The 27,580-nt window shown below is 48.0% G+C and overlaps 1 protein-coding gene across 7 annotated transcripts; it reads left to right on the plus strand.

The window, feature by feature from the left end:
• Positions 241 to 27,168, plus strand: LOC100519130 (N-fatty-acyl-amino acid synthase/hydrolase PM20D1). 7 transcript variants are annotated; one of them, XM_021083771.1, is made up of 14 exons: positions 241 to 504; positions 2,124 to 2,210; positions 4,840 to 5,072; positions 5,896 to 5,982; positions 7,773 to 7,906; positions 9,071 to 9,190; positions 10,113 to 10,188; positions 10,810 to 10,871; positions 11,114 to 11,192; positions 14,244 to 14,315; positions 23,254 to 23,422; positions 24,880 to 24,979; positions 25,321 to 25,374; positions 26,715 to 27,168. In XM_021083771.1, exons 1-13 carry the CDS (start codon positions 336 to 338, stop codon positions 25,364 to 25,366), a joined length of 1,434 nt encoding a protein of 477 aa, XP_020939430.1. In that variant the 5' UTR covers positions 241 to 335; the 3' UTR covers positions 25,367 to 25,374; positions 26,715 to 27,168. The 7 variants fall into 7 exon arrangements, 5 of the variants coding, with proteins under 5 accessions (XP_020939430.1, XP_020939432.1, XP_020939431.1 ...); XR_002341634.1 differs by lacking the exon at positions 25,321 to 25,374 and adding an exon at positions 25,479 to 25,559 and having other exon boundaries at positions 242 to 504; XR_002341635.1 differs by lacking the exon at positions 25,321 to 25,374 and adding an exon at positions 25,482 to 25,559 and having other exon boundaries at positions 242 to 504; positions 26,715 to 26,811.

Consider the following 27,580-nt stretch of genomic DNA (forward strand, 5'->3'; position numbering starts at 1 on the left):
CTGTCGTCTAGAAAGGGGGTTATCTCTAAGCAGAAAACCAAGTGCAGACAAACCCTGCCAATTGCCTGGGGCCCTACTTCACCTCTGCTCCTACAGCTGCTCGCCACAGAGTGAGAAACCACAACCCCCAAAAGGCCTTGCGGGCTTGGGACAGGGCCATCCCGTTGGATTGGTTGGCCCACATCCCCAGGCAAGCGGTGATTGGCTATTTCTGGGAATGGGGTGGGGCTAAGGCAGTTAAGAGAATTGGCGTAGGCACAGGGCGAGGGACACGGGCGCTGGGCGTTTAGGTCCAAGCTGCAGCCGCTGACTGGTAGCGAGGACTTGAGTGGAACATGGCTCGGCCGTACATTTGCCTTCTGGCCCTGGCGGCTGTGCTGCTGCTAGGTATCGCCACCATCTCCAGGTCGAGGGGCCTACGGGACAAGGCTCATCAGAGTGCGCCGCGAATCCCTTCTCAGTTCAGCCAAGAGGAGCGCGTCGCGATGAAGGAAGCTCTAAAAGGTGAACCTGGGTCCCCTTCGCCCACTCATTCTCAGATATAGGTCCCTGTCTCCTCTGGCCAGCCCGTGACCCCTCTCTCCCGCCGCAGGGATCAGCTACTTGAGCTCAGCAACAACCCCCAGCTGAGCCCTAGCCCTCATTCCCAGCACCTCGTGCCCCGCTTGGAGATCCCACTCTCCTCCTAGACCTGGCTTCTGGGGACTCTGGCATTCCCTGCTGACCCTGGAAGCTTCAACTTTGCCCGCGTTGCCCTGGCTCTCATCCACCCAACCCCACCCCCATCGCCTCCTCCAATTGCCTGGAGCTTTACAGTGCTTAACCTTTGATAGTTTTCACTTGTTAAATGAGCTGAAGTTAGTTAAGACCTAATGAGCTTAATCTTATTCACAGACGAGGGAGATTGGGAGTTTAGGTCAGTTAAAAGATACTCCCCAGAACCCCACCTCACAGAGCGAGTACTGGATGACATCTATTACCTGTAGGATCATGTGGGTTCTAGATGGCTCCAAAAAGAGGGGTGGGGGGTGTTACTGGGTGTGAGATGTTCCTAATTTCCTCTCCTAAGGAGCATCTCTCCTGTAGACCTCAAACCAAGGCTAAAAACTTTTTTACCTCCTCAATCTGCATTTTCCAGGAGAAAAGAGGAAAGTTTCTGCTAAGTGCTACATCGGGTGGTATAATGAGATCCTTCCTCACCACTGGGCTTAGCTTCAGTCTTTCCCTTCCATTAAGTAATGGATTAAAAGAAACTGCCTACATAAGCATGTGCAAGATGCAGGGACCAAAAGCCAACCCTTGTGGTTAAATATAATTGTGCTTGTGCTAGAGTGATAGGCCTGGGAGGCAGAACAGGGCTTTCCCACAGCATCATAGTATAAACAGTTCTCTGAAAGGCATCAGGCAGCCGCTCACCAGAGTCTCTTTGCACAAAAGAAAGCAAAACTAGGTAAGACCCTAAAATAGGGACCTCATAACAACATGGTTTAGAACTCTGAGCAGGGGGGAAAACATCTGAGTTCATATCTTGGGTCTGGTTCTCAATCGCCCATAGGCAGTTTATTTAGCCTTTTTTTTTTTTTTTTTTTTTTTTTGTCTTTTCTAGGGCCCCTCCCTCGGCTCTGGAGTTTCCCAGGCTAGAGGTCCAATTGGAGCTGTAAGCTGCTGCCCTACGCCAGAGCCATAGCAACACGGGATCCAAGCCGCTCTGCAACCTACACCCCAGCTCACAGCAACACCAGATCCTTAACCCACTGAGCAAGGCCAGGGACCGAACCCACAACCTCATGGTTCCTAGTCGGATTTGTTAACCACTGTGCCACAAGGGGAACTCCTTGGGCTTTCTTTTAAGAGCCATGTTAGCCAAAACAAACTCAAAGCACCTGGGTTTAAATGCCAGCTCTACTGCTTGTTTCTGGACAATCTTGAGCAGCTCACCTACCGCCTCTAAGCTTGCTTCCTCAGCTTCAGATTAGGGAAAATGGCAGTGCCTACATTAAAGGATTCTTTTGCCCTCCACAAGAAGACAATGAATGCAAAAGAACTTTTTTTTTTGGTCCCGAGGACTGTGGAAATACCAACGGTTGTTACCATCTGTAATCTTCCATCTCTCACTCTGACAGGTGCCATCCAGATTCCAACAGTATCTTTCAGCCCCAAGGAGCTCAACACGACAGCCCTGGCTGAGTTTGGAGAATACATTCGTAAAGGTCAGCCACAAACTGTGGGCAAGGGGTAGGAGAGGGAGCACTGGAGACCCTTCTTTTACAGCTGATGAGGAAGTTGATTTTATGACTGACCATGTCTGTGACCTACGCCGCAGCTTGCAGCAACGTGGGATCCTTAACCCACTGAGCGAGGCCAAGGATTGAACCCCCACCCTCACAGAAATTATGTTGGGTTCCTTTTTTTTTTTTTTTTTTTTTTTGTCTTTGGTCTTTTTAGGACTGCACCCACCGCATATGGAGGTTCACAGGCTGTAGCTGCCAGCCTACACCACGGCCACAGCAATTGAAGATCCCAGCCTTGTCTGTGACCTACACCACAGCTCACAGCAATGCCAGATCCTTAACCCACTGAGCCCAGGGATCGAACCCACAACCTCATGGATACTAGTCGGGTTCGTTAACTGCTGAGCTACAACAGGAACTCCTATGTCAGGTTCTTAACTTGCTAAGCCAGAACGGGAGCTCCTCCATGGGGCCTCTTTTAACAAGTTTGTACATAGGAGGGGGCGGGAAATGGGGGGATAGAAGGGAGAGTCCAGGAGTTAGAGTGGATGCGGAGTGAAACTATAGATTTGCCCTTTGAAGAATCAAAGCACATAGCTGTTGGGTTGGAGTTTGAATTTTCTCAATCTTTGCTCTGAATATGTGTCAGTCAGTAAATATATAATCAGAAGGTAGGACTAGTGCAAGTTTCCAAAACAATGTCCATGCTCATCCCTCTACCCCGCCTCCAAACACGCACCCCCACACCTACCCAGGCCCGGCTCCAGATTTATTACTAATGCATGTCTGAGCTTCTAGGCAGTTGACAGCTTTAAACTATCACAGCAGCCTTCTCTCCTCACCCTATGGCCCATGAGCTAAAGAAGGATGATTTAAGGGGGAAAAGGGGACTTGGAGCACCCCACTCCCCGTATAAAGAGCTCAGGGAGAATAGTGAGGCCACTTTCCTAAATCAAATAAAAAAACAGCCCCTCTAAAGTATCAGGGGCAGGAGAGGCTGGCACAGGCACAGCAAGTAGCCACCTCTTAGTACTCTGGGACCAGAGGATTTGGGATCAACCCTCAGCAGTTGGAAGTCTTCACTGAGTAGGAGGTAAAAATTAGGAAAGAAATGTATAGGAGTTCCAATCGTGGCTCAGTAACGAACCTTACTGGTATCCATGAGGACTCAGGTTTGATCCCTGGCCCTGCTCAGTGAGTTAAGGATCCGGCATTGCCATGAGCTATAGTGTAGGTCACAGATGCGGCTTGGATCTTACATTGCTGTGGCTGTCGGGTAAGCTGGCAGCTGTAGCTCCAATTCGACCCTAGCCTGGGAACCTCTATATGCCGCAGGTGCGGCCCTGAAACGCAAAAAGAAGAAAAAAGAAAATGTACAGTAACAATAGGCTAGATAAGCTGGCCGACATGGTAAAAGCATATTCTTCCTGGGCTTTTTTTTTTTTTTTTTTTTTTGGTAATGTTTGTTTTCAGGTGTCCACAGAGGACTATGTGGATTCTTCCAGTACAGTCCAGAGTCCAGATAGTGATCAAAGTTCTTTCTCCTGTGTATCTAAGGCCACTTTAATAAATACCTATCTAAACCTGAATACTTGATCTTGGGAAAACTCACACTTGCATGCCAAAGTGTGGCTGTGCGCTAGACAGAACAATCTTTTATCTCCATATAACACAGATATTATTGTTTGGTAATTGAAAAGGATTATTGTTTGGTAAAAGAAAAATATCTCTGATTTATAAATAAATATATAATATATATAATATATATGTGAAATATGAAATATAAATATGTATATATATATGAAAGTCATGTCTAATTCCTAGTAATTTGAATACTGGGGCCTACTACATTTAAAATTTAGGGAGTTCCCGTCGTGGGGCAGCGGAAATGAATCCAACTAGGAACCATGAGGTTGTGGGTTTGATCCATGGCCTCAGTCAGTGGGTTAAGGATCTGGCATTGCCATGAGCTATGGTGTAGGTCACAGACGTGGCTCAGATCCTGCGTTGCTGTGGCTCTGGCATAGGCCTGCAGCTACAGCTCCGATTAGACCCCTAGCCTGGGAACCTCCATATGCCACAGGTGTGGCCCTGAAAAGACAAAAGACAATAGACGACAAAAAAAAAAAAAAATAGGAGTTCCCTGGTAGCCCAGTGAGTTAAGGATCTGGCACTATCACTGCTGTGGTGTGGGTTCAATCCCTGGCCCAGGAACTTCTGCATGCCACACGAACAAACAAATAACAAAATTTAATGTAGTCCTAGTTTGCAAAGCCCTGTAACATGTATTTGGGACATTAGAGGTCAGACCAAGCCAGCTCTTGAGCTCTTGAATGTCATAATCATGGGGTCTTGATCTGCATGTTATTACAAAAATAGTGCATGAAAATATGGGGGAAAGGTGTTTTAGAGATTGTCTAGGCAAATCAGGAATCAGATTGGCTTTGTCTCAGATGGCTTCCTAAAGGAGGCTGCATGTTTTAAGGGGGCGAGGAGGCAGGGAGGACCAAATGGTAAGAAAACCAAAAAAAAAAAAAAAAAAAAAAAGAAAAAAAAACCTTTTGAGTCTGGCTTTCTCTCTCACTGCTTTTCATCCCTTTGCTTCTAGTCTTTCCTACTGTGTTCAAAACCAGCTTCATCCGGCATGAAGTCGTGGGAGAGTATAGCCACCTGTTCACTGTCCACGGCTCGGACCCCAGCCTACAGCCCTACATGCTCCTAGCTCACATTGATGTGGTGCCTGCCCCTGATGAAGGCTGGGACGTGCCCCCTTTCTCTGGGCTGGAACGTGATGGCTTCATCTACGGTCGAGGCACAATAGACAACAAGAACTCTCTTATGGTCTGAAATGGTTCCTCTGTCTTGGGGTCCTAAAGATCAACCCAGGATGGGGAGCTCAGCTAACCTCTGGGAGGCAGGGGGTTATGGCAGGAAGAACCCTGACTCCAGGAGACCTGGGTTCCTGCCATCAGTTTGTCACTTCCCTTTTCTAGGCCCTGACTTCTCCACTGTGAAATTGGGATTTGAGTAGATCCCTTTCAGCTCTCACGTTGATAAATGGATGCTTTTCTCCAGGTGGTAAAGGTTTATGGGGAGCTCTGCATCCTTACATCCCATCCTCTGGGACTTTATTTTGGGAGGGCACACCTGTGGCATGCAGAAGTTCCTAGGCCAGGGATCGAATCCTGTGCCACAGCAGAGACAATGACAGATCCTTAACCCTCTGAGATACCAAGGAACTCCACTCTGGGACCATTTAACTTGTTCTGTCTAAAGAGTCTCTCCTGGAGTTCCCATTGTGGCTCAACAGATTACAAACCTGACTAGTATCCATGAGAATGTGGGTTCAATCCCTGGCCTCACTCAGTGGGTTAAGGATTTGGCGTTGCCATAAAATTTGGCATAGGTCACAGATGCTTGGGTCTGGTGTTGCTGTGGCTGTGGTTTAGGCTGGGAGCTGCAATTCTGATTTGTCGACCCCCTAGCCTGGGAACTTCCATATGCCGCAGGTGCAGCCCTAAAAGAAAAATGGAAAAAAAATAAGAGTTTATCCCATCCTAGTCCCACCTGCCCTGTTGCAGGCAGCTGATTGTCTCTGATGCCTTAGTACTCCCACTTGGGTAATGAGCCTTTCTCCTCTTCCACTGCCCTTCTGTACCCCCAGGGAATCCTGCAGTCCTTGGAACTTCTGCTCATCAGAAACTACATCCCTCGAAGATCTTTCTTCATTGCTCTGGGCCATGATGAGGAGGTAGAGCCCCCTCATCCTATCTGGGTCCCCTGCTAGGGGAGGGAGTATTTTTTACCATGGTCCACTTTGCTCCCCAGCTGCATGGTCTCCAGGATATGGCATGGTGGTTTGCCAACTTATCTGTAGCCAGAAATACTAAAGGACTTTGACCAAAATACAGATGCCTAGGCCCTGAATTTGGATTTTTTTTTCTTTTTAGGGAGGCACCCGCGGCATATGGAAGCTCCTAGGCTAGGGGTCAAATCAGAGCTATAGCTGCCAGCCTCCACCACAGTCACAGCAAGGCTGGATCTGTGCCGTGTCTGTGACCTACACCACAGCTCATGGCAAAGCTGGATCCTTAACCCACTGAGTGAGATCAGGGATCACACCCGCAATCTCATGGTTACTAGTCAGATTCATTTCTGCTGCACCACAACAGGAACTCCTGAATCTGGATTTTTTTAAGACTTTTTTTTTTAAGAGTAGTTTTAGGTTCACAGCAAAAATGAGAAAAAGGTACAGAGATTTCCTCTATTCCCCCAACCTGTACACATGCACAGCCTCCCCCAAAATCAACATCCCCCACCAGAGTGGCCTGTTTCTTATGAGTGATAAACCTACCTGGACACATCATAAGCACCCAAAGCTATAGTTCACGTTAGGGTTCACTCTTGGTGTTGTATATTCTATGGGTTTGGACAAATGTATAATGACATATATGCTATCATTACAGTATCATACAGGGCATTTTCACTGCCCTAAGAAGCCACTGTGGGAGTTCCCATCATGGCTCAGTGGTTAATGAACCCGACTAACATCCATGAGGACGCAGGTTCGATCCCTGGCCTCACTCAGTGGGTTAAGGATCTGGCGTTGCTGTGAGCTGTGGTGTAGGTGGCAGACAGCTCAGATCTGGTGTCGCTGTGGCAGTGGTGTAGACTGGCAGCTACAGCTCTGATTCCACCCCTAGCCTGGGAACCTCCATATGCTGCGGGTGCAGCCCTAAAAAAAATAAAAGGCAAAAAAAAACCTGCAGAGTTCTGCCAGTTCATCCCTCTCTCCTTCCCCCAAACCCTGGTAACCACTGACTTTTTACTGCCTCCATAGTTTTGCCTTTTCTAGAAGGTTATACAGTAGAATCTTACAGTACGTAGTTTTTTTCAGATTGGCTTCTTTCATATGCATAGATCTGAATTTTTAACAAATTCCCTGGTATATCTGAGGCAGGCACTGAGTCCATCAACTAAATACTGAAAACCACTGCCGTGAGGGAGAAAGAAAAATAACAGGAAGATCAACGAACCATGTTTTAGGGAGTTCCCGTCATGGTGCAGCAGAAACAAATCCAACTAGGAACCATGAGGTCCCTGGCCTTGCTCAGTGAGTTAAGGATCCAGCATTGCTATGAGCTGTGATATAGATCACGGTCAAGGCTCAGATCTGGTGTTGCTGTGGCTTTGGCGTAGGCTGGCAGCTGTAGCTCCAATTAGATTCCTAGCCTGGCAACCTCCATATATATGCCACAAGTGTGGCCCAGAAAAGCAAAAAAAAAAAAAAAAAAAAGGCACATGTTTTATTTCCACCAATACCACTTAACTTTGACCCTGAGCAAATCACTTCACACGCTGGGTTTCAGTTTTTTCATTTGTGAGACACCCGAGGTGAGTTGGGTCCTTCGGGGTCTGACACTCCAGTTTTGTGACTGGGCGGGGTGGCTCTGGAGCCCCCAGCTCACTGAATGGGGCTCCATGAGCTATCCCTAGTGGTCTAGCTGAGAAGGACTGTGGCCCTTGGTTCAATATCTGCAGGTGATGGGGGTCAATGGGGCTCAGAAGATCTCAGCCCTTCTACAGGCAAGGGGCGTCCAGCTAGCCTTCATTGTGGATGAGGGGAGTTTCATCTTTGATGGTTTCATTCCCGGCCTTAAGAACCCCTTTGCCATGTAAGTAAAGTACCCCACCCCCCATCTTGGAAGGTATTCTCACTCCGTTAGAGGTGACCTCAGCCTGGTATCTGTGAGCCGTGCTGAGCCAACTTTTTTTTTTTTAATTAAAGTTGATTTACAGTGTTTCTTCAGTTTCTATTGTACAGCAGAGTGACCCAATCACACAGAGTTCCCTGTGCTATACAGTAGAAGCCCATTGCCCATCCATTCCAAATGCTACAGTTTGTGTCCACCAGCCCCAAACCCCCCGTCCATCACACTCTCTCCCACTTCCCCCTAGAAACGACAGGTCTGCTCTCCATATCCATGATCTGTTTCTGTTTTGTAGATAGTATCGTTTGTGCCTTATTTTAGATTCCACATGTAAGTGATATCATATGGTGTTTGTCTTCCTCTTTCTGACTTACTTCACTTAGTATGAGAGTCTCTAGTTCCATCCATTTTGCTGCAAATGGCATTCTTTTGTCCTCTTTACGGCTGAGTAGTATTCCATTGTATATATGTACTACACTTCTTAATCCATTCCTCTATCAATGGACATTTGTTTTCATGTCTTAACTATTGTAAATAGTGCTGTGATGAACATAGAGGTGCATGTATCTTTTTTTTCTTTTTCTTTTTTTTTTTTTTTTTTTGGTCTTTTTGCCTTTTCTAGGGCCGCTCCTGTGGCATATGGAGGTTCCCAGGCTAGGGGTCTAATCTGAGCTATAGCCGCCGGCCTATGCCAGAGCCATAGCAATGTGGGATCTGAGCCACATCTGCAACCTACACCCCAGCTCATGGCAATGCCGGATCCTTAACCCACTGAGCAAGGCCAGGGATCAAACCTGCAACCTCATGTTCCTAGTCGGATTCATTAACCACTGAGCCATGATGGGAACTCTGCATGTATCTTTTTGAATGAATGTTTTGTCTGGATATATGCCCGGGAATGGGATTGTCAAATCACATGGACAGCTCTTTCTTCTTGCTTTAATCATCCTGAGCTTTGACCAGATCTGAGCTCCTCTTTCCCTTCTTCCTCTAGTGTAAAAAAAATTTTAAGCAGCATGAAACTGACTTCCTGGCCCACCAGACCACTGCACAGGTGGACCTGGGGGCCTATGGGATCATTCAGAGCAGGAGGAAGTCAGGAGGGCCCTCTCTGATTCTCTCCTACAGGGTTTCAGTCTCCGAGAAGGGCTTAATTAACCTCATGCTGCAAGTAAACACGACTCCAGGACACTCTTCAGCTCCTCCAAAGGAAACTAGCATTGGCATCCTTGCAGCCGCTGTCAACCGGTAAGCAATTCCTAGGCCTGCTCCCCGGCCAGACTCAGCCTGGAAGACCTGGTACTTTCCCACTTTGTGTCTGAGGAGGCTAAGCTTCCTGTCCCGAAGTTGGGCTGAGAACCACGATGGGGGTGGGGGGAGGGGGAGCCAGGGAGGTCAGAGAGTGAGAGGTCAGAAGAGAATCTATCCACAGAGCAAGCAAGGGCCAGCAGACAAAAGCTAAGTTAGGTCGCTGGAATAGTCCAGCATCTGGGCCCAAAGTCAGAGATCAAAAGCTGGAAAAGAGCTGTCTAAATTCTCCCCCTGTCCTGACAAGAGGACCAAGATAAAGGCTACTGGCTGTGTGTGGGGACTGCAGGGTCTGTAACAGACCCTGGCTGGTTTTCTTGCAGAGTGAGAAGAAGAATTACATTCATTCACTTAAATATGTAACTGACTCTCTCTCTACCATGATCAAGGCTTTGGCATACAAGTGATGCGCGTACAGTGGTAGAAAAAACAGACAGTCCCTTTCCTCCAGGAACTCAACTGTTAGGAGAAGAGACTGACAGTTTCGCAGAGAGTGGTAGATGTGATAAGTGGGGGTTCCCTACCTTGGACTTGCTAGACAGGGACAGCTCTTGCTGGTGAAGTAAAGGTAGTCCCATCTGTGCTTAGAGATCTTGGAATGGTTGGATTGGTGGAGGTGATGGGGAGGTGACAGGAGACCTATGCCACAGCCACAGCAACACAGGATCTGAGCCACATCTGCGACCTACCCCACAGCGCACGGCAACACCAGATCCTTAACCCACTGAGTGAGGCCAGGGATTGAACCCTCAACCACATGGTTCCTAATTGGATTCATTGCCACTGAGCCACAATGGGAACTCCCAGACTTCTGGTCTTTGACTGAGTTGGGTAAGTCTTGGGAACTCCATTTCTCTTCCAGACTGGAACAGACACCAATGCCAAACATGTTTGGAGATGGGCCAACAAAGATGGCATTGCAGGAACTGGCAAATGAGGTGTGAGGAGTCCTACAGACCCTTGCTCAGCTGTGGAAGAGGAAGAAGGGGGGCAGAGAAGTTGCCTTTAGAATAATGAAATGGTCCCACTGCTGACCAGCGCCCTGCCCATCCCAGCCAGTGGATGAGCCACGATGCAAGGACCTGGCTTGTTCCTTGGGGATTTGAGTGTTCAGGCTGAGAAGCTGAGACCTAACACCCAGCACCTGGAGGGAGCTGCTTCCCACTCCCCATTGAAAGTACTGCTGAGAGCCCTCAAAGCAGCTCTAAAGTTGGGAGAGGCGTTCCTGTTGTGGCTCAGTGGTAACAAACCCAACCGGTATCCAGGAAGACACAGGTTCAACCCCTGGCCCTATTCAGTGGGTTAAGGATCCAGCATTGCCATGAGCTGTAATGTAGGTCACAAATGTGGCTTGGACACTGTGTTGATATGGCTACAGTGCAGGCCAAAAGCTGCAGCTCCAGTTCAACCCCTAGCCTGGGAACTCAATATGCCACAGTTGTGGCCCTAAAAAGAAAAAAAAAAACTAATAAAGTTAGTAGAGAGCCGGGCCTCAGGAACAGTGACCCTGTTATGCTGACCCCTCTGAAATCCTGCTGACCTGCCTCTTTCCCTTTCAGTTTTCCTTCCCTACCAATTTATTCTTGAGCAACATGTGGCTCTTTCGGCCCCTTGTAAGCAGGTAAAGTCTTATCTTTCCATCCCTCGCATCCCCCACCCCACACCCACCCCGTCTCCAGTCTCCTTTCCTTGGCTTAAGTGGACCAAACTAACCATCCCTCAGCCACCAGACACTACCCCTAATTCACATATAGAACATCCCTCCTGGTCTTCAAGATCTTCAAGGTTTAGGAAACGCGTGAATCCTATAACCTGTTCTTTCTTCCCATTGGACAAGGAGTGACCTTGGTCCTTTTGCTTTAGGTTGATGGAGAGGAATTTCGTAACCAATGCGCTGGTCCGGACCACCACAGCACTCACCATGTTTAACTCGGGAATCAAGGTAACACCCCCCCCACCCCGGTTCCTCCCACACATGTATTCCTCGCTGCCCAGGCATGTCTGCATCCCTTGGCTATATCTCCTGGCTCCTCCCTCCTTCTGTGGTTATTATCTGAATAGTAGAAAAGCCCGTGCAGAACTGTCCTGTGTCAGATGAGTAAGCCTCAAGAGCCGGGGTTCTAGCTGACATCTATAAGCCCTCTGAAATTGCTGGCCCAGTTTCATATATGTTTGTTTTAGGGTTCTCCCTCAGGTTCGTTGGGTCTGTACCCCTTCAAAAAAAAAAAAACGCACACATTATACTGATGTGAAGGGGCATTATTTGGGAGTCAATTCTTGTGACCTATTCTCATTCAATATGTAATATGTTTACTTAGCACTTTGATCATGTACATGAAAGACTCTCTTCTACCTTTTTTATTCTTTTTTTTTTTTTTTTTTTTTGGTACAGGACCCATAACACGTGGAAATTCCCGAGCCAGGGACCGAAGCCATGCCACAGCAGTGACAATGCCGAGCCACCAGAAAATTCCACCTTTTTTTGTTATTCTTCCTCATATTTTGAAAGATTTATTCACCTACAAATTTAATGATTAATATATTCCCCCTAGTGTTACCCTGAGTAGAATGAGAGAAATGCACCTGCCATTTTTAAAATCGATAACATTTGTGATGTATACAATACTTAAAACATATACATTGTCCTTCCCCCAGATACACTGAATATTGGGTGGCCCTAGCAAACATTAATCCCCTTTTTTTTTTTTGGCTTTTTAGGGCCAAGCCCACAACATATGAAGGTTTCCAAGCTAGGGGTCAAATCAGAGCTACAACTACAGGCCTATGCCACAGCCAGAGCAATGCAGGATCACAGCGTCATCTGCGACCTACACCGCAGCTCATGGCAATGCCGGATCCTTAAACCACCAAACAAGGCCAGGGGTCAAACCCAAAACCTCACAGTTACTAGCCGGATTCATTTCCACTGCACCACAACGGGAACTCCAGCAAACATAAATTCTATATGAGGTTTACTTTTAGAGAAATAAGTTTCAGGTGAACCAATACTTTGATAAATGTTTTTTCCAAGAACCACTTTTCAGTAAATTGGTCTGCTTCCAGTTGGACTGGCCCACTAAGGGGCTACTCTTGTTTAAAGGAACAAGCACAGCCATGCTAGTTCACCTAGGCCTCGGCCTTTCTGAAATCTTAAACAGAGCCGGACCACTCCCATTTCTACCAGTTCCACCAGCACAACTTCAAGGAGCACCATTCACCTAGAGTACAATGTGGCCTTGTGGAGCTCTGGTAACCTGGAGCCCAGGATGAGGATAAGTGAACAGTGCCTTAGAATGAATTTCTGGCATAATGGACTGGTGTGTCCAGCGTGTCGGCCAGACCTGAGCCATCTCCACCAGCTGCCTGGACTGTTCACCAAACTCACAGTGCCGTGTCCTTGCATTTGAATGGTGTCCTTATCTCTCCAGAATACTTTCACCTTTGTTACTCCATTGGATCCTCCTCCCAGTGCTTTGGTGTTCTTGTCCCAATTATAAGAGACAGAGGCCCAAAGAGATGGTCATTATTCAGAATCACAGTGATTAACGAACCCAACTAGGATCCATGAGGATGCAGGTTCCATCCCTGGCCTCGCTCGGTGGGTTGAAGATCCGGCGATGCTGTGGTGTAGGTCGCAGACTGGCTAGGATCCCAAGTTGCTATGGCTGTGGTATAGGCTGGCAGCAGTGGCTCCGATTCAATCCCTAGCCTGGGAACTTCCATATGCCTCTGGAACTTCCATATGCCACAGGTGTGGCCCTAAAAAAACAAACAAACCAAAAAAGGCAATATCACAGAGCTAAACTGTAATAGCCCCATTCGCCTGTCTCCCTAGACTGGTGCTTGTTTGCATCCTACCAGTTCAAAGAAAGATACACAGTTGGGGAATCTGTTGTCCCTCAGCCTCTGAGGAAGAATTCCCTCCATAGCTTAACTCTCCTCCAATCAGTCCTGGGTTCTTCCTGGTCGGGCAGAGACTAGAGTTAAATTTTGCAATTGGATTTGGGAAACTACCACCACCACCATCATCACCAATACCACGATCACCCCCTGAGGGATCCAACATGCCATGACCGGGCCTGCAAAGGTTCTGGGTGCCCCATCCTGAGAAGCACTAATGCTTGACTGCTGCAGAAATGTCCCAGGTGCCCTGGGAAAGAGCACACAAGGAAGATTGCCAATGGCACTGCACATGGCCAAAGCACAAGTGACTGAGTGGTCACAGAGAAAGCTGTCTTGCTTTTTTTGTCTTTTTTGTCTTTTTTGCCATTTCTTGGGCTGCTCCCACAGCTGATGGGGGTTCCCAGGCTAGGGGTCAAATTGGAGCTGTAGTCACCAGCCTACACCACAGCAACGCAGGATCCGAGCCAGGTCTGCGACCTACACCACAGCTCACGGCAATGCCAGATTCTTAATCCACTGAGCAAGGCCAGGAATCAAACCTGCAACCTCATGGTTCCTAGTCGGATTCGTTAACCACTGAGCCACGTTGGGAACTCCGAAAGCCATCTTGATTTGAGCAGCTTTCTGTGAGCCCTCCAGGACCAAGAAGCAAGATGGTCTGGCCTGAAGCTGAGACACACCTCTGGCATTGAACATGACCACATGTCAAGGGTGCAGAGAAGACAGGCTGACTAAAAAAATTAAGCCTTGGACTTTTTCTGTTTTGGTTGGTATTTTTTTTAATGATTTTTATTTTTTCCATTGGAGTTAGTTTACAGTATCCTGTCAATCTCTACTGCACAGCTAAGTGACCCAGTCATACGTATATTTGTATTCTTTTTCTCATGTTATCCTCTATCATGTTCCATCACCAGGGACTAGATATAGTTCCCTGTGCTATACAGCAGGATCTCACTGCTTCTCCACTCCAAATGCAAAAATGCAGTAGCTTCCTCTCCCTCTACTGGTGATAGTTGGCATTTCCTGGGCAGGGATCAGGTGTGGGGGATGTGAGGTCAGCTCAAGCCATGGTTTGTGGTTCTCTCTCTAGGTAAATGTCATCCCCGCTGTGGCCCAGGCCATCGTCAACTTCCGGATTCACCCCGCACAGACTGTCCAGGAGGTACGTATCATGTGTTCCCAACCACTGGGTCAGCATCAGTCGAGGTGTGGCTGCCGTGACCCGAGTGTACCTGCAGTCCCATAGCTGGCCCAGTCTCTCATTTGTTCCACGACTTTTCAAAGGCTTCCTATGTTCCAGGTGCTTGGCTACGATAGGAGATTTCTGGCTCAGGGGAATTTGGAGTCTGGAGGTGGGAGATGAAAGATAACAATAATAAATGACACATATCGATGATAACAATAGTAACAAACACATATAGTGGGCTTGCTATGCTCTTGGCCCTCTGCTTAGGTATACACACACTCTTTTAATCCCCATAATCACTCGATGAAGTAGGAAATACATTATCCTCAGTTAAAAGGGAAAATAGACCAACAAAACAGGTAAGTAACTTATGCCCAGGATTACACATCCAGCATAAGTTCCAAAGTCTGTGCTTTTAGCCACCACACTATACTAGGATTGTGACAATGAGGGACAGACAAAGAAGAGGACCAGTGCAAAGAAGAGGGCTGATGCTTTTACCTCTGAGGACCAACTAGGTCTTATGTTGTGGCACAACGGGATCCATGGCATCTCTGTTGCATCAGGATGCAGATTCAATCCCCAGCCCAGCACAGCGGGTTAAAGGATGTGGCTTTACTACAGCTGCATCCTAGGTCACAACTGTGATTCAGATCTGATTCCTAGCCCAGGAACTCCATATGCTGCGGAGCAAACAAAAAAAAAAAAAAATGAAAAAGAAAGAAAGTCTTTTCTGATCACTAGAAATCTGAGCTGGAACTTAAAGGACAAATAGGACTTTGCCAGAAGTAAGGCATTCAGAGTAAGGCTAAAGTCAAGTCTAAGTGTAGGATAAACTGGGGAGAAATAATGAGAGATGAAAATGAAGTTGTAGTTTGGGGATCCAGGCCTTGTGTGCCATGCCAAGGAGTTTGGGCTCTAATCTGTGGACAAACAAGGACTGTCAGAGGTCTTCAAACAGGGCTGTGATAGGCTCAGATTCTCTTTCAGGGAGACGGGGCTAGAGGTGATACTGAGGAAGCACTGGAGTAAGAAGAAACAGATGAGCTGTTGCAACATCTGGGCAGTGGGTATGGAGGTCTGAACTTAGGCTGTGGTCACGAGATGGAGAAGAAGGCACCCACCAGAGGTGTGAGGGATGGGTCCAGCAGGACACCCTGGGTAATGGATGTGGGGTGAGGGAGAGGCAGGACTGCTCCAAAGTTTTAAACCCGGGTAGTTAACCAGGTGCTGATGCCTTTAACTGAGACTGGGAATTCAGGAAGAAGAGCCAATTCACACAGAAACATAATGGTTTAGAAATTTGAAGAGTTCCCACTTTGGCACAGCAAGTTAAGAATCTGACTACAGTGACTGGGTTGCTGTGGAGGCATGGGTTCCATCCCCGGCCCAGCCCAGTGGGTTAAGGATCCAGCATTGCCACAGCTTTGGCAATAGGTCACAGATGCAGCCTGGATTCCATCCCTGGCCCAGGAACTTCCACATGCCATAGGCGCAGCCATAAAAAAAAAAAAGAAAAATTTGAGATGATTATATTAATAGGCAATTATAAATACCTCAGGTCTAAGAGGTGGAGGCTGGAGTATTCTTGATTGAAACCTCTACAGTTAATAAAATCCCATGGGAATGGTGTGTAAAGTTTGGACAAAAGAGAGTTGTGGGGAGTTCCCATCGTGGCTCAGTGGAAATAAATCTGACAAGTATCCATGAGGATTCAGGTTCGATCCCTGGCCTCACTCAGTGGGTTAAGGATCCGGCGTTGCTGTGAGCTGTGGGGTGTAGGTCACAGATGCAGCTTGGATCTTGCATTGCTGTGGCTGTGGCATAGGCCAGCAGCTATAGCTCCAATTCAGCCCTTAGCCTGGGAACATCCATATGCCATGGGCATAGCCCTAAAAAAGACAGAAAGAAAAAAGAAAAAAAAAAGAGGGTTGTAGAATGATGTGTCACAAAGTGATTTAGAAGTGGAGGTGGTTGCAGATGCAGCTCAAATCCTGAATTGCTGTGGCTGTGGTGTAGGCCGGCAGCTGAAGCTCTGATTCAACCCCTAGCCTGGGAACCTCCATGTGCCGCAGGATCGGCCTAAAAAGCGAAATTAATTAATTAAGTAATTAATAAAGTAAAGATAGTGGTCAGTCCTCTCTGAGGGGGTTTTCATACTGAGACCCAAGAAGCAGCAAAGACCTGGGGACAGCATGAAGGCAGCAAGAGCCCAGACCTGTAATCTCAACAGAGGCTCAATTCGCATATGTCTAAAAAAGACAGAAAAAAAAAAGAAAAAAAAAAGCCCTAAAAAAGACAGAAAAAAAAAAGAAAGAAAAAAGAAAAAAGAAAAAAAAAAACCCTAACTCTAACCCTTGCAATGGTCTGCTATGAACATCAATTTAAAAGTTGTAAAAATGAATGTGTAAATGCAAAGCATGCAGAGTGCTATTGCAGAATATATGACAAGGAATCAGACCTTGTCTAGGGGTCAGGCAAGGCTTCCTCAAGGATGTGACATTTGAGCTGAAAGCTAAGGGTGAAAAGAAATACATAGACCAGGGGAGTTCCTGGTGGTCTCGTGGTTAGGATTCGGCGCTTTCACTCCTATGGCCTGGGTTTGATCCCTGGTCTGGGAACTGAGATCCCACATCAATCCACTGATGTGGGATGCTATGACCAAAAAAGAAAAAAAAATACACAGAGATGTAGGAAAGGCCAGCTTAAACATCAGGTCGAGCTAAAAACAATTCAAAAGGTAAATCTGATCCTTCAAAAAATGATCAAAAGAGGGAGTTCCCGTCATGGCACAGCGGAAAAGAATCTGACTAGGAACCATGAGGCTTCAGGTTCGATCCCTGGCCTTGCTCAGTGGGTTAGGGATCCGGCGTTGCCGTGAGCTGTGGTGTAGGTTGCAGACGTGGCTCAGATCTGGCATTGCTGTGGCTCTGGTGTTGGCTGGTAGCAACAGCTCCAATTAGACCCCTAGCGGGAACCTCCGTATGCCATGGGTAGAGCCCTAAAAAGACAAATGACAAAAAAAAAAAAAAAAAAAAAAAAAAAAGATCAAAAGAGGCAATCAACTGTAGGATGATAAATGTTCTAGGGGAAGGGACAGGTGTGTCGAGGGTCTGCCACACTTAGATTTCTGGGGTCCTTTCTCCCTTGAGTCTTCCCTTGGGGAATGCCAGGTATCCTCACACAGGGTGGGGGGTGGGGGTTGGGGGACAAGTTGACAGCCTGCCCAGAGTCACCCAGCTTTGGCAGGGAGCTGGGACAGTGTAGGCCCTGGGCTCTGCTGCTTTTCATTCCAGTGCCAACCTTTGTCCTCTCCCTGGGGGCTCAGGGGCCAGGAAATCACTGAATTCCCCTCACTGAGCTTCTTTCCACTAGTTTTTTTCCAGCCTTATTCCAACTCCATGCCCTTTCCAAGGGCTGTTTTCCACCAGCTGGGGCTTTCATCTCCCCAGGTGCTGGCACACTCCCCGGCTCTCCTGTCGCCTGCCACAGTGGCCTTCCTTCCCGGCCTAGCTGATGAAATCTCTGGAATCCCTCAGCCCACCCTGCACACCTGCCCCAGGGGAGGAATGGAAAGCCCCCATCATCCCCAAAGCACATGGCACCTCTGTGTCCTGGTCATTCCTGTCCCTCAATGTCCTGATTCTATGCATCAGAGAAAAAGGGCCAAGTGTGCAGAGCTTGGGGCTGGACCCAGGGAGAACAGAGATGGCCACCAGTGCCCTCTTTTTTTTTTTTTTTTTTTTTTTTGGTCATTTTGGGGCTGCACCCTTGGCATATGGAGGTTGCCAGGCTAGGGGTCTAATCGGAGCTGTAGCTGCCAGCCTACACCACAGCCACAGCAATTCAGGATCTGAGCTGCATCTGCAACCAACACCACAGCTCACAGAAACCCTGGATCCTTAACCCACTGAGCAAGGCCAGGGATAGAACCCTCATCCATCCTCATGGATCCTAGTCGGGTTCATTAACCACTGACCCACAACAGGAACTCCAAGTGCTCTCTCTCTCCACCTTTAACTGGTCTCTCCCATGGTGTGGATATAGATAGGTCTTCAGCAGTCACCTATGAGGAATAAGAGCCTTGAGAAATGTATCAGGATACCATGTAGAAAGGAAAGTTTGTTCTGAATGGGCCTCAGGAAATAGAAATAAGGCCACTGGGAGATGTTTCAGGGAGCCCCCACTTAAAGGAGAGCTCTGGAGGATGGCACCTTGGATGGTAATGAGCTTCTCTGAAGCTGGACGCCCACCTAGCTTGAGTGTTTTGTAGGAAATTCCTTTCTTCATTTACTCATTCAAGTGTTTGTTTGTTTGTTTGTTTTTGTCTTTTTGCCTTTTCTAGGGCCGCTCCCGTGGCATATGGAGGTTCCCAGGCTAGGGGTCTAATCAGAGCTATAGCTGCCGGCCTACACCACAGCCACGCAATGCGGGATCCCAGCCGCATCTGCGACCTACACCACAGTTCACAGTAATGCCAGATCCTTAACCCACTGAGTGAGGCCAGGGATTGAACCTGCGTCCTCATGGTTCCTAGTCAGATTTGTTAACCACTGCGCCACAACGGGAACTCCCTATTCATTCAAATGTTTATTGAGTGGCTACTGCAGGCTCGACATTCTTCCAAGCACTTGGGAAAATGGTGACCAAGACAGCCAAGATTCCCATTCTAAAGGTGCTTATGAGCTAGTGGGGACGAGACAGCAATAAGCAAGTGATCAAATAAATGAACAACGTGGTCCTTTTTTGAGGAGAAGGAACCACAAAGAAAATCGTAGAATGATGTGTCACAAAGTGATTTAGAAGTGGAGGTGGGAGTTCCCGTCGTGGCGCAGTGGTTAACGAATCCGACTAGGAACCATGAGGTTGCGGGTTCGATCCCTGCGCTTGCTCAGTGGGTTAACGATCCGGCGTTGCTGCGAGCTGTGGTGTAGGTTGCAGACGCGGCTCGGATCCCGCGTTGCTGTGGCTCTGGTGTAGGCCGGTGGCTACAGCTCCGATTCAACCCCTAGCCTGGGAACCTCCATATGCCGCGGGAGCGGCCCAAAGAAATAGCAAAAAGACAAAAAAAAAAAAAAAAAAAAAAAGAAGTGGAGGTGGTTGCAGATGCAGCTCAAATCCTGAATTGCTGTGGCTGTGGTGTAGGCCGGCAGCTGAAGCTCTGATTCAACCCCTAGCCTGGGAACCTCCATGTGCCGCAGGATCGGCCTAAAAAGCGAAATTAATTAATTAAGTAATTAATAAAGTAAAGATAGTGGTCAGTCCTCTCTGAGGGGGTTTTCATACTGAGACCCAAGAAGCAGCAAAGACCTGGGGACAGCATGAAGGCAGCAAGAGCCCAGACCTGTAATCTCAACAGAGGCTCAATTCGCATATGTCTAGCACTATATTATATCCTGCAGACTATACAGAATGTCAAAAAAAAGAGAGAGAGAGGTGGGGGAGGTTAGATGCTCCAAGAAGCCATATCTCAATTTATTATTAGACATTCCTGTAAGAGTTGTTCACACGTGGAATGGATTAAAGCACATGATGGTGAGCTTTTCTGCCACTGGAACAATTCATGCACAAGCTGATGACAGCCTGTTATGAATGTTCTAATGTCCTTTCAGCGGGACGAAGCTGCTTTTTTTTTTTTTTTTTTGTCTTTGTAAGGGCTGCACCCGTGGCATATGGTGGTGCCCAGGCTAAGTCGGGATCGAATCAGAACTGTTGCCCCTGGCCTATTTCATAGCCACAGCAACCCCAGATCTGAGCTGTGTCTGTGACCTACACCCCAGCTCACAGCAACGCCGGATCCTTAACGCACTGAGCAAGGATCCAACCTGCGTCTTCATGGATACTAGTCAGATTCGTTTCTGCTGAGCCACAACAGGAACGCCGGATGAAGCTGGTCTTGCTGACTCTAAAGACCTTACCACTTTTTAAAATTATCATTCACTTGAGAGGAAAGTATAGCTTCGCGTAAAACAGAAAACAACATAACACAGGGATGTGCTAGAAGGCCTATAGGAGCTCTGAGAAATGAGGGGTTAATATCCCCTAAAGTGCCCTTTGAGGTCCCTCCCACCATTGATGAGTCCCTTCTTTTAGTCTCATCCTTGTGCCTCGGATTATTGCCTAGGATGGTCCCTCTTTCTAAACAGGCGAATAACAGCTAACCTACACTGAGTGTTGACTGTGTGCCAGGGACCAGCTTAAGCCCATCACATATATTCCAGTAATGCTCACAGCTACCTTACCAGGTCGATGATACTATTATCCTTCTGTTAACAGATAAGCAAGCTGAGATGCAGAGTCAAGGAGTTTGCCCAAGGTCACACAGCTCTAAGTGGCTGTCTGTGGCACAAAGTTTGGGGTTAGTCCTCAGTTTTTGTGCATGCCCTCTCCGTGCTCAGACTGTCTTCTTGCCTCTTCTCCATTAGTTTCATATCCTGCCTTCCAATCCTGGGTCAAAATTCATACCACTAAGGAATCCATCTTAAGTGTCCACCCTCTTTCTGGCTCTACTCCACGATGCCTCAACCTGTAGATACTTTGGAAGCAGTAAAGCATCATCCTTGTGTAGTCAGACCACATTCAGATACCCAGCCCAGCAGCTATATCAACCTTGGGCAAGTTCCTTAATAAGACAATTCCCATGATTATTTTTATTGGCTCACATCTTTATGGTTTGTTTCTTGAGGGGTTTGTTTGTTTGTTTGCTTGCTTGTTTTTTGGCTATGCCCACAGCATGTGGAAGTTCCAGGGCCAGGGATTAAACCTGCAGCCCAGCAGTGACAATGCCAGATCCTTAAACCACTGCCACCAGGGAACTCATTCGCATCTTTAAAACTTTGTGTATCCAGGAGTTCCCGTCGTGGCTCAGTAGAAACCAATCTGACTAGCATCCATGAGGACGCAGGTTTGATCCCTGACCTTGCTCAGTGAGTTAAAGATTCGGCATTGCCATGAGCTGTGGTGTAGGTTGCAGATGTGGCTTGGATCCCACATTGCTGTGGCTCTGGTATAGGCTGGCAGCTGCAGCTCCAATTCAACCCCCTAGCCTGGGAACCCCCATATGCTGCAGGCACAAGCCATAAAAAGAAAAAAACAAAACAAAACAAAAAAAACCCCACAACTTTGGGTATCCAACACTTATTGCCTGCCTTTTTTTTTTAATGGCCACACCCATGGTATATGGAAGTTTCTAGGTCAGGGATTGAATCCAAGCCAAAGCTGTGACCTACACAACAGTTGCAGCAATACCAGATCCTTTAACCCACAGTGCCAGGCCAGAGATAGAACCGGCACCTCTGCAGCAACCAGAGCCACTGCAATCAGATTCTTAACCCACTGTGCCCCAGCAGAACTCCCATTACATGCCTCTTATGTTCTTGGCACTAGAAATATAAAAATGAGGTAGACACAACCCCTGTCTTTGAGTCTGGACCTAGCCTAGCAGCTTGTAGGACACCTGGGCTCTTGTGGCTGTCACTGAAGGAGGTCCAGTCTCTTTGCCCTCTTCAGTTTCTGGAGGCAGGAATCTGGGGCAGGGGGCAGAAGGCACAGTCCCAACCCACCTTATAGGGGATGACCAGGAACCTCCCAGTGGATCAAGAATATATCCAGACAAGAGAGTTCCTGCCATGGCTCAGTGGAAACAAATCTGACTAACATCCATGAGGACACAGGTTCAATCCCTGGCCTCACTCAGTGGGTTAAGGATGCGGCGTTGCCAGGAGCTGTGGTGTAGGTCGCAGACGTGGCTCAGATCTTGCGTTGCTGTAACTGTGGCAACGATTTGACCCCTAGCCTGGGAACCTCCATATGCCACGGGTACAGCCCTAAAGAAAAGACAAAAAAAGAATATATCCAGACTATATATTAATTTTTGTATTAGAGCATTTGAGACATAAGTGCCGGAGTGAAAATAAACTCTGATAAGTTGACCCCTCCCCCAGCCCCCCAGCAGGAAGTGTGGTTTGACTCAGATGGTTTCTAAGACAGAGGTAGGAACCCTCATTCCTTTCCAGACTCAGCTAATAGCATGATTTTTCTAGGGGACACTGACCTAAAAGGGGTCCTCTTGAGATAATGTCCCCCAGCTATGAGGTGCTCCCCTTTCTAGGGCAGAGATAATTCTAAAGCAACTGTAGCGCGGATGGGTTGACATAGTGCTAAGGTTTTCCCTGGATGGCTGGGTGGGTTTGGGCAGAGCCATCCTTAGCTAGCCTCCTGGTCCATTCCTACATGGCTCCATGTGATCTGATCCTTAGGGTCTGGTCTACATCCTGCCAGGGACTAGGACTTTTGCTGAGTTCAACTCTAGTCATTTTAGACCAGCTTTTCTAGAAGCTTCCTCAGGTTCCTTCATGAGGCACAGAGAGAAACCTTGAATACCAGCCTCCCAACTCCTGACTTTTTGTCTGTTGAGCTCATCTTCCTGGCTCCACTGCTATTGGTTACAAACAGGAAGCAAGGATGCCCAGAGAGAAGAAAGTGTATGACCCTGTCACCACCTGTCTGAGGCTCCCAGGCTGAAGTGAGGTCATCCTTATCCATCCACCAGCCTGGAGATGGTTGACATCACCATGCTGTCTCTTCTACCTTTGCACCCAGCCCACGGATCACAACCCATGGGAGAGGATGCAATTTGCTGATTTCCCTACCCCGCACCTGGCTCGTGGCTGTGAGGCAAGCCCCCCAGATATTTAACCTAAATCCACCACGCTGTAGATTTCCAGGAAGACCCAGCTCTCCTATCTCCTACAACCCGTCAGCTGAAATTGAGGTACCAAGACTAAAAAACGAGTCTCCTCTGTAAACTCCAGGGCTCTGCCTTGCTGGAGAGAAATCAGGATTGCTTGAATCCCTGTGGTCCTTGGATAGCAGATCACTACAAAATCAAACTCCCCTTGTGTCCTCCCTCAAGGTCCTAAAACTAGCCAAGGACATTGTGGCGGACGACCGGGTCCAGTTCCACGTGTTGAATGCCTTTGACCCCTCACCCATCAGCCCCTCTGATGATCAAGCCTTAGGCTACCAGCTGCTCCGCCAGACCATACAGTCTGTCTTCCCGGAAATCAACATTGTTGTCCCAGGTAATGAGCTCATCGGCTGTGGCTGGGGGGAGGCGGGGGCTGGAACTGTTTCCTATCTGATGTCCACTGCCCCACCCCGGAACAGCTGGCTGCTTCCTCTCCTAATGGAACTGGAACTGTATTTTCCCCTCTGAGTGGAAGTGAGAAAGCAAACAGGATAAGAGCAGAAACAGTAAATTAGGTCAGCCAAGCCCGGGTCCTTTTTTGACCTAAACCAGCCACTCTGGCATGGAGGAGGGGATGGACCCAGATGTCTCCTCCTCTGGAGGAGCCACAGAGAGGGGCCAGGTTCCCCCCAATCTGGTTCTGATCCATTCTAGGTAACTGCTCAGCAACAGAGCTCAGACTCTGCAGCCCAGAAACTCCTCCTGGCTGAACCAACTGCATGGACCCCCTTCACCTCTCCCAGTAGCACGCCCCTATGCCCCTTCCCCAGTTCACCAGCATACCTTCCAAATCTTCACTGTATAGACAGTGGTCCTCAATATTTAAGAGGAGGAGTTCCCGTTGTGGTGCAGTGGAAATGAGTCCAACTAGGAACCATGAGGTTGTGGGTTTGATCCCTGGCCTTGCTCAGTAGGTTAAGGACCCAGCATTGCTGTGAGCTGTGGTGAAGGTGGCAGACATGGCCGGATCCCCTGTGGCTGTGGCTGTGGTGTAGGCCAGCAAGTACAGCTCCAATTCAACCCCTAGTCTGGGAATCTCCATATGCCACGAGTGCGGCCCTAAAAAACAAAAAACAAACAAACAAAAAATTAGGAGGAAAAGAGGATTGCCTAAGGAAATTAATAAAATGCGGATTATCTGGACCCACTCCCAAAGATTCAGGTTAACCAGCTCTGGAGAAGACCCTGGAATCTGCCCTTTTAACAAATACCAAAGGCCGCCTGACCACAGTTTGAGAATCTCAGGTCTGTGATATGAGCAAGAGATGCTCTAATGTAAAGACCTGTGCCCATGCCCCTTTTAGCTAGCTTTAATCATGAATGCCCTCATTTTCCAAGCTAAGACTTAGGTCCCACCCTTGTGCTAGTCACGGGCCCTTAAAGGGATTTCTGTGAAATTCTGCATCCCCAAACTCCTTGGGTGTGGAAAGAAAAAAAAAAAAAAACAGCCTTGGTTTTTTAATCAACTTAAATCTGTACGACTCCTCAGAAATTCAGCCTCAGACATTATTATTTTTTTGCCTTTTTAGGGCCGCCTCCACAGCATCTGGAGGTTCCCAGGCTATGGGTCCAATCAGAGCCATAACCACCCACCTATGCAGAGCCACAACAATGTGTGATCTGAGCCACATCTGTGACCTACACCACAGCTCACAGCAACACTGGATCCTTAACCCAGTGAGCAAGGCCAGGGATCGAACCTGCAACCTTGTAGTTCCTAGTCGGATTCATTAACCCCTGAGCCACGACGGGAACTCCAAAAGCCCATTCTTCTTGATTCTCCCTTTCCAGGTACATGTGTTGTCAGCACAGACAGCAAACACTATTTGAACCTCACCACTGGCATCTACCTGTTCAACCCCCTCTACCTGCAGCCGCAGAGCTTCCGCACGTGAGTATGTGGAACAGGTTTGGACAGCCTGGGGGAGAGAGGAGTTACATATGACCTGTCCCTTCCACGCCCCTGTTCTCTTGACAGTCCACAGCATGGGTGAAAGCCAGGGTTTGCACAAACTAAAAGACACTGTAGAACCCAACTGGCCAACATTCCTCAGTTCCACAATCTCACCACTCCCCGAAACTTGTGGGAATTGGTGACTGTTTTTCAGAGATAGAGTCCATCAGATGATTGAAAGGAACCTGGTAGAATCAGAAGCCATGGGTGCTGTCCCCACCCCTTCCTCCCTTTGAGAGAGTACATCCCCTCTGATCTCATTTTCTCCCCAAAAACAGGAGATTCCACAGTTGGCAGTTACCGGTGAAATACAGACACATTTGAGGTCAAAGGTGGGTCCATGCTTTGAATTCTCAAAAGCAAACATACTGTAGGAATCTAAGACATGCTCACATTTCAACTGCTGTGTGTGAATTACTCTTTGTGGGTTCTTCAGCAGATTTTTAGTCCCAGGATATGAGGGATGATGTCCATTTCCTCTCTGCTCCTTACCACATCCAGCTCTGATTTCCTCGTCGTAAGTCGGTTGCCAACAAAACAATTTGAATATGAGCTTAAGAACAGATTTTAGGAGTTCCCGTTGTGGCACAGCAGAAGTGACTCTGACTAGAACCCATGACAATGCGGCTTCAGTCCCTGGTCTTTCTCAGTGGATTAATGATCTGGTGATGCCATGAGCTGTGGCATAGGTCACAGACAAGGCTTGGATTCCAAGTTGTTGTGGCTGTGGTGTAGGCTGGCAGTTGTAGCTCTGATTCAACCCATAGCCCGGGAGCTTCCATATGCCATGGGTGTGGCCCTTTAAAAAGCCAAAAAAGAGGAGTTCCCATCGTGGCTCAGTGGTTAACGAATCTGACTAGGAACCATGAGGTTGCGGGTTCGATTCCTGGCCCTGCTCAGTGGGTTAAGGATCTGGCGTTGCCATGAGCTGTGGTGTAGGTTACAGACGCAGCTCAGATCCGGCGTTGCTGTGGCTGTGGCGTAGGCCGGCGGCTATAGCTCCAATTCGACCCCTAGCCTGGGAACCTCCATATGCCACAGGAGCGGCCCAAGAAATGGCAAAAAAGACAAAAAAAAAAAAAAAAGGCCAAAAAAGAAAAAGAAGAACAGATTTCACAGTTTTTTGTTTGTTTTTTAATGGGGTTGAGGGGACAGGGGAAAGGGAGCTATTTTTTATTTCCTTTCATCTTTGAGGTTACATGTATGGTTTGGTGTTGTGTTGTGTTTTGTGGAAGAGGTTGTGGACCTGGTGGTGGAGTTCCTAGGTGAAGTAGAGAACCCTGTAGTACTCTGGGCAGATGCTCTCCCTAACCACCTGTGCCCCTAATGATGAGGGGGAGGCAGCTGGCTTAGAGACAAGTCTAGCTGGGACTCTGGCCTTAGAATTACAAAGATAATGTTGAAATGATCTAATGGATTCCAGAGTAAGCGGTGATCTTGAACTACAAGTTTATTATTATCCTCCCCTACTGTTCTTTGCCATGGGCATGGATGCTGGGACAGATGACCAAGCAGGTCGTGTGAAACCTCACTTCTTACAAACAGCCACTCCCAGCTTGCCCACATGCTACCCCTGGAGGGTCAAAGGACAGTGGCTTCAGGGATTGGGGCGGTGGTGGGGAGGCGCTCTGTAATAACACCTGTACTATAGCAATGGACTCTCCTCCCTCAGCGTGCATGGAATCAATGAGAGAATCTCAGTTCAAGCCTACGAGAGGCAAGTGAAGTTCATTTTCGAGTTTATCCAGAATGCTGACACAGACCCCAAGCCAGTTCCTCACCTGCATGAACTGTGAGGTCAGGGAGCCCGCTGGTTTAGGGGTGCCTGATGCTGGGCCAGGACTAACCCAAGGGGAAAGCCGGTGTTGATGAAGCTTCTGGTCAAAACCACCGTATAAGGGCCTTGCCCACCTGCCTTGATCATCCCTAAATTCACCCACGAACAAGGCCAGGGAGAAGTGACGGCCACCAGGAACCCAGCTTCGCCCTTCCTGCCGACAATGCCATCCTTCAGCAGATGGGCATTTACTGCCTTCTTGTCCATAAGTTAGAAGATAGCCGGTTTGTCTGTCTTCCTCTCATCAAGGCCTGATTTAGTAAATGCAGATTTGAAAAATACCAACCAAGTTTTACCTTCTACGAGTATTTTATTTAGGGCACACTTATTGGGCTGCCTTCTCCATGGCTTATACACTGCTTCTTGGTGTGACTTTCTTTCCTTTCTCTTCCCTCCTTTTTTGGATTTTTTTTTTAAGGGCTGCATCCACGGCATATGGAGGTTCCCAGGCTAGGGGTCGAATCGGAGCTACAGCTGCCAGCCTACGCCACAGCCACAGCAACGCCAGATCCAAGCCATGTCTGTGACCTACACCACAGCTCATAGCAACACTGGGTCCTCAACCCACTGAACGAGGCCAGGGATTGAACCTGCAATCTCATGGTTCCTAGTCAGATTCATTTCTGCTGTGCCATGACGGGAACTCCCTTTTTTGGATTGTTCATGAAGCTGGCTCATCATCTCTCCTCTCCTGCCCCTGC

The sequence above is a fragment of the Sus scrofa genome, chromosome 2, assembly GCF_000003025.6.
Source record: "Sus scrofa isolate TJ Tabasco breed Duroc chromosome 2, Sscrofa11.1, whole genome shotgun sequence".
NCBI lineage: Eukaryota > Metazoa > Chordata > Mammalia > Artiodactyla > Suidae > Sus > Sus scrofa.

What these genes read in the sequence shown, in the direction of transcription:
- LOC100519130 (XM_005654833.3), top strand. Translation starts at nt 336, where the DNA reads ATGGCTCGGCCGTACATTTGCCTTCTGGCCCTGGCGGCTGTGCTGCTG. An exon ending in ACAACAAGAACTCTCTTATG is followed by an intron (nt 5,073 to 5,895) that starts GTCTGAAATGGT and finishes CTGTACCCCCAG; the next exon opens with GGAATCCTGCAGTCCTTGGA. An exon ending in CTTGCAGCCGCTGTCAACCG is followed by an intron (nt 9,191 to 10,112) that starts GTAAGCAATTCC and finishes TTTCTCTTCCAG; the next exon opens with ACTGGAACAGACACCAATGC.